Source organism: Bombus fervidus, chromosome 8, assembly GCF_041682495.2.
Source record: "Bombus fervidus isolate BK054 chromosome 8, iyBomFerv1, whole genome shotgun sequence".
Taxonomy (NCBI): domain Eukaryota; kingdom Metazoa; phylum Arthropoda; class Insecta; order Hymenoptera; family Apidae; genus Bombus; species Bombus fervidus.
Genome location: NC_091524.1, coordinates 3,109,219 through 3,116,378, shown reverse-complemented (window position 1 = coordinate 3,116,378; position 7,160 = coordinate 3,109,219). Strand labels below are relative to the sequence as shown.

General features: G+C 29.5%; 2 protein-coding genes across 2 annotated transcripts; one reads left to right on the top strand and one right to left on the bottom strand.

Annotated features, from left to right (window-relative positions):
* Mpc1 (mitochondrial pyruvate carrier) lies at positions 1-2,188 on the top strand. The gene is made up of 3 exons (XM_072008703.1): positions 1-260; positions 387-487; positions 958-2,188. The coding sequence occupies exons 1-3, from the start codon at positions 205-207 to the stop codon at positions 1,110-1,112; spliced, it is 312 nt and encodes a 103-aa protein (XP_071864804.1). The 5' UTR covers positions 1-204; the 3' UTR covers positions 1,113-2,188.
* LOC139989945 (uncharacterized) lies at positions 1,657-6,046 on the bottom strand. Its single transcript, XM_072008681.1, has 12 exons — positions 5,213-6,046; positions 5,012-5,130; positions 4,787-4,931; positions 4,583-4,712; positions 4,330-4,495; positions 4,058-4,238; positions 3,589-3,947; positions 3,355-3,511; positions 3,083-3,214; positions 2,807-2,924; positions 2,532-2,686; positions 1,657-2,437 (listed from the first exon to the last, which is right to left on the bottom strand). The coding sequence occupies exons 1-12, from the start codon at positions 5,857-5,859 to the stop codon at positions 2,314-2,316; spliced, it is 2,433 nt and encodes an 810-aa protein (XP_071864782.1). The 5' UTR covers positions 5,860-6,046; the 3' UTR covers positions 1,657-2,313.
* Between the last annotated feature and the right edge of the window lie 1,114 nt (positions 6,047-7,160).

Below are 7,160 nucleotides of genomic sequence, written 5' to 3'. Positions count from 1 at the left end.
CGACTCAAAGCTCTTATGAAATAGTTTTCGGTTAATGTCCAAATCCATTATGCTAATCGTTTATATAACTAGACTGATACTGATATCCATTATTCTTTCGAAGTTGTTTTACTCGAATCTATGTAACGTCTTCGGTTGGCTTTGTTTGAAAGAGAATCAATTTACTAGAAAAGAAAGGAGAAAGAAAGAGAAGAACGTGACAAGATGAATCGTGTAAAGAAATTGCTATCGAGTAAAGAAACTCGAGATTATTTAATGAGGTAAATAATATGGAATTTGAATGTACATACATATGAGTGTATGCACGTGTAAATTCTATTACTTCATATTTAATTTAGAATAATGGTAAATTGATTAAGTAATTTCAATGTATTCCTTTGTTTTAGTACACATTTTTGGGGACCTATAGCTAATTGGGGTATTCCTATCGCAGCGATCGCTGATATACAAAGGGATCCGAAATTTATCAGTGGAAAGATGACATTTGGTTAGTTCGTCTATTTTATTTGTTTCTCATACATGTTGGTTATCTATTAAAATTTATCAAGTGCAAATGTGAAAATGGATAAAATTATGCTGTATTTATACAAAAAGAGCAAGATTTCTATATATCAAGATATAATACTCATAATTTTCCTCTATGCACTTGCTATAACATAGTTTTACTATAATATATTCGTTATTCTTTATATAAAGTAGGATTTCTATAGAAAAATTGAATTTCTAATGTATTTATGGATGTATATAAATGTAATAATATATGTATATATGTATGTGCTTTTTACAATACTCAGATAAATTCAGAGTATTTGCATATTATTTAAAAATGTCAAAATAAAATATATCAAAACTGTGATATATTAAATCTATGAATTATATCTATACATGTATTATTGAACATTTCGAAACTACAAAGGCATATTAAAGTTTATAAGATATTATATTAATCTTTTTCAGCCTTATGTTTGTATTCAGCAATGTTTATGCGCTTTGCATTGAAGGTTGAACCACGCAACTTACTTCTTTTTGCCTGTCATTTTGTGAACGAAGGTGCACAAATTACTCAAAGTGTTAGATTTATTAAATATCATTATGTAAATAAAGATGAATAACAAGCGATAAGACAAATGTTTGCAATTGTTTAATTTATTTTTTTCAATGAATATCATTAGCATTTGTTCTAAATTAACATTGTTGGTAACTATTTCCACTAAAATTCCAAGCACATGTAAATATAATAATATATAATCTTCAAATATAAATGAAATATCAAACAGTAAAAGTAACAGTTTTTATAATAAAATAGACAGTTGCAAATGTAAATGTAAATATTAATAGATACATGTAAATAAAATATTAAATAGTGCCACAATATTAATTACATTATTAATTTGTTATTTTAATATTACTTATTTCCTTAACATCTCAATTTTATTTTGACTTTTTTTTACTATTTTAAATGTATAACTGTCAGTCAGATTAGCATCAAAAGAAGTAATTTGATTAACTTTGTTACATTAAAGCTTAATGATAATGTTAAAATTCACAAAATTAAATTTAGCTTGTTACTTTACTGAAATAGTAAAAATGTTAAAATAAAATTAAGAGTTGAAATACTTATAAGAAGTAAGGTAAAGTAATTGGGTACAAAATATGTAAAATAAGCTGATTTAATTATATTTACAATACATTGTTATAGTATAAAAAATACAAAATGATTAAAAATGACATTATATTATAACAATAATATATGTATAATATAAGTTATGTTTTGCCATAGTACTAACATGTACATACAATAAAATATAGTTTAAATGATTAATTTCAATATAGCATAAACTGTAGTATACAGTAATACAAAGAGTATAATTTGAAAATGAACAATTTACAAAAATAGCAATTTCCAAAAGTGTTTTTGTTAACTTTTTTTTAATAGAACCATTTGTTGAAAACTTCACAGAGTTTCATTTCATTACGAATATTCTGCGAATTAATTATAATAACTATAACAATAAAACAAGCAAAAGTGCTCTCAAAAAGGTAGTACAACAGTACAATAATTGATATTATACAGAGTGTTTTAAGTCGGGTAATATAAACAGGCAGGAGGTATATAGATTGTATAAGGAAAAATATGTTGAAAAAGAAAATCTTTTCCGTTTGAAATTTCGTTTTCAAGAAAATTGAATTTGAAAATTCGTCACCCCTTACCCGATTGTACTATCCGAATGGACGGATGTCATTCTACATTACTGGACGGATTATATTCTTAAAATCATATCTTGATGATTAATATAATAGTGCGTCGCATTATTACGAGATTACTACGAGGTAATTACCTCCTATAAAATGATACAATATTATTGATGCCAATAATAATATCCAATTAACTTGGATCGACGTGGCAGCAGCTAATCGACATTTGAACATATCGTATCTGTGAAATAAATGTTTATATTAAGTCACCAGTTATGTTACAAACAATCATATATTAAAATTATAATTATATCGATTCATATAATGTAAATTACCTAGTTTTTTCATCGTTAACTAAATTATTAAATTCAGCTTCTACTAATTGGCCATCATAGTATGTGATTAAGTCTTCGAATGGATATTCAAAACCTTGCTTACATTCACATTTGTATCCCCCTGTTTCAAAGCCTCTTCCAAGAATTGGCACGCACTATATTCACATATATTAACACAACGATAAATATATATACATACGCGTGCACACATACACATACGATACTGTGGGAATATTAAATAAATATTTAATTTAAGAGTAAATAGCATCTCTTACATATGAAGTTTTCTTATCACACTTGTGAGTACCCTTAAACGCATTTGGAGCGTGAAACACATCGTCGCATTGATTAATATCAAGTTGAAGTAGATCCATGGTAACAGCCACAATACCTCTGTAAAGATTTTAATATAAAATGTATGATCTTTCTTTTTTGATCTTCTCTCTTTGAACCCAAACAGGTTTTCTATCCTTCTGGACTATCTCATATTCGATTTCTCATGCATATACTATACCTTACTTGGTTGTCCATGTGGATAGAAATATACTTACTTGAATTCCAGTTTCTTTTTCAAGCTGTCCAGGCCAAAAAATGGGGATGCATAGGTAATTACCCATTTCTTCACTTTGCCGTTGCAATCAAAGTACGGAGTTGTCCAATGTCCGTGATTCAGGTTTGCTGCCCTATACAAACGAATATGTATTCCCAGACATTAAAATCAATTTTATTTACGAGATCGATTTTTCTTCGTTTTTAATACTATGAGTAGAGTATTCTTATATGTTTATTAAATGATATAATTTCTTTTTTTAATAATAATTACCTGTAAGAATTTGGATAATGCTCATACTTTTTAAGGTATTCGCCAGTCTCATTGTATCTAATCTTTATCTTCATGTAATACTTTTCCAATTCATCGAAATTTGTTGCCCATCGTTGTTTCAGCAATTTAAAATAATTCTTTTTTGTATAAACATTACCTATAACATAAAAAGATATCTTTAGAATAATCATATTTTAAAGGCAATGATATTGTTTAACACAATTCCAATTTTACCTGGATCATTGAGTCTGGCTAAATCTTCAACTTTAAATTTTCGAGTATTTAATTCAGTTTTATAAGCATATGGAGCAAAGAAGGTTCTATTTGTGAATTTATTACGATCCCATAACATTTCAGCAGAATATATTTTAGTGTCTCCAAGAACTAAAGCTAATGTCTCCCCAATCATTTGATCTTCAGTAAGTGACCTATCTGCTACTCTTTTACCCGAATAAACTTCATGAGGATCAGAAGTTTGTAGGAATGCACTAATAAAGTTTGCTAATCTAGTTGCCATTTTTGCTTCATTTTCAAAAAATTCTTTGGCTCCAAAGGCTATATCTCCAAGTAACGTTAAATCTTCTTCTGTGTAACTGTAATTTGAAATGATATAGACAAGATAATTTTCATTGTTTTACTTACAAGATTACTTTAAAAAAAAAAAGGAACAAAAGCGTAAGAATACAAAGATTTCTTAGCAGACCTCTTGCAAGTTTTTGAATTGATACTTAAAATAAATTTAAGAGTTTGGTCAATATTAATTTGTTCGGATCTTAATGCTTCTGGTCCAATGGAATAATTTCTGTAATGATAAAACTGTTCAAGATATTTTTCTCTAACATCTGGTTTTGCCTTCTCCCATTGTACAGGCATCTTATGAATCCCTATGAGTTAAAAAAGTATGATATTATGAACAATATAGAATATAATGAGGAAAGAAAGTAAAGAAAAAACGGTAAAACCACCGAAGCTTACATCCTATTCGGGAGCAATCGAACCCATTATAATATTGTTCTTGAGTCGCTCTTTCTATAATTTCACCTAAATATGGACGTCGTACTACATTTGGCAATCTGAAACCTGGTTTACATCTACATTGATATCCTCCTCTTCGAAAACCCCAGCCATGTAATGGTTCACACTACATAAAAATATACAAGTTAGACTAGAGAAGAAACAAGTTTTTTGATCAATATTAAATATATAGTAGTCTCCTTATGCTTAGTACCTCGGTAGTTTCTGTTTTACATCTAGCAGTATCTGCAAATTTATTTGGACCACTATTTCCTTTTCCCTTTGGGCATTGATTTATATCTATTCGTTCGAAATCCATTTCGATTACCGATATGGCAGTATAGCTGAAACAAAGGTAAGTAGTTTAAAATAGACTTGAAACAAATTGATCCAATTCAGACAATATACAAATATATACGTTGGATATTCGATATGTCTGAATCCCGTATGTCTTGGATAAATATCTGCGATAGGTACAACTGCTGCTACGAGCCATCGATTTGATCTTCCACAATCATAATATGGTCTGGTCCATCTTACTGGCCCAGGATATTCATCCGCACCTATATAAAATGAAGAAAGAAAAAGATTAACATAGCATAAAGTTTTGTTTGTTTTAACCCATTAATTTTTATAATAGTACCACGCGGTCCATGAAATGTAAATGTTTCATTAGTGTTGTTAGCATATCTAATTTCAACTTGATAAGTAGTTTTAGTATCGTGCCTTTTGTCAACATTATCTGGTAACCACTTCTTGTACCTAGATGAATAAAATTGACAATATAGAATAATGTATAATTAATTATAGAGCATATACAAATATTAATGAAGTTTCTGTTTACCATTCATTTATACGGTAATAATCTGTTGTATAATCTTCGCTAAGGCTACCACTGGCAAATGCACCAAGATCTTGTACGTTAAATGTATTTCTTGTGGACATTCTTTCTAAATGTATAGGATCGTTAAAATCATCAGCTCTAAACGTTCGTGGAGCAAATCTAGGCATGGTTTTGTTAAAAAAGCCTCTATATGATGGCGAATAAGACATATTTGGTGAAAAATATATTGCAGAAGCATTTATATGTGGATTCGCAGAAACATCGGCGACTGTTGATAAGAAATAATACATCATGCCTGGATCATATGTATCATTGATAGCAGGTCGTATGAATCTGGATTGTAAAATATAACTCCAAAAAAATGATCTACTAAGAGCCATGTTATGAAGATGTAATAAAGCAGTTCTATTTGGAAACACAGGATTAATATTGATATCTTTGATGTCAGGTAAATGAGAGACTGTGTCTTCCGGTAGATAGAGGTCTCCAAGATGTTGAATAGGGCAATTTTCTTCGTTGATCTTGTCCATTTTTAAACGAATTTCGTTAAATGCATCTCTGGCTTGCCATTCATATTGTCCGACAACGCCCAAACAATAAAAGCTTACGATCACTGTCGTATATATTTTCAAACTGATGATTTCCATCTTCCAATAGACATATATGTTGGGATTTCTATAACGATATCGTACTATATTGGTTCATTGTAAAATGGAAAATAGTAGAATGTAATTAGAATAGTAAAAACCACGTAGGTTCTTTCACATATAAACAACGTTCATTCACATCCTACACGAAACTACATTGAGGATTGAGACAAGCATAAATATACCCAATTCAGTAGAGAGCATGCTTCATAGGAAAGCTATGCTACTACATAATGCCTGAGTTCTGACGTCATCGCTTCTATACCAAATTAGAGTTAACTTTCGTTGTTTAAATCATCTTTCAGATGATCCAACCGCCATTATTTGAAATTACTCTAACAATAAGTATAAAAAATCAACGTATAATAATTAATGTTTATTGGAGCATATCACCTTTAGTAGATTTGTTAATAGTTTTAATTTTGAATAATTTCTTACTAATTCATTATGAACGTAATTTGTATCCTTACGATAAAAAAGTGCAAAACGTAAGCTACTTATAATATGATGAAAAATATTTTAAAACAATTTGAGAGAAAAGAAAACAAGGAAAGGAAAGAAAAGAAGCAGAAAAGGTAAACTAAAGCTTAGTATAAGATTACATTTAAATATTTTTTTATTATGATAATTTGTATAGCATCTTGGTCCAACGACCCCTCTAAGGGTTTGACTCTCCAGAGTATGGAGTAAGTACTCTGCTTGCTATGCCATTATTCCAATGCAGGTTCATCCCTATTTATTTGGGATGCGAAAAAAGGAGAATTTCTCATAGCTAAACAAGTATTTTGAAGAGACAACTTGCTGGGGGTCCGCCTCATGCTTTAATACGACTGTTCTGGTTCCTGAGAAAATTTCTGCGATGTCTGCACGCAGTTCAAGGTTTTCGATTCGTTAACGTGGGAAATAGTTTTCTAAAGTAATATTAAACATTTCTCGTCGAATGGTTTTCCAAACTTCATGTTTTTTAAAAACTAAATGTAAAAAATATTGGTGAAAAATTGTTAACAATAATATTAATTTGATTTATAATAACTCGTTAAATTTCTTATTGATCAGGAATGTAATTGATAAGAGCTGCGATATTCTCCTTTACAATATATGTTACACATAATATTGGCTGTTCAAGGCGTGTTAATGCCAAAAGTATCAAGTTTGCTTTAGATTTTGAGTAAATATACATATATTTATTTGTACAAATTTTTCTACGTTAAAATTCCAACCTCCCACGACAATGGGTCTGGAGTCGAGCAAAAAATGCATTGTCTGTGGAGAGTGCAGACAGCTAAGTAATGAGAGATAGA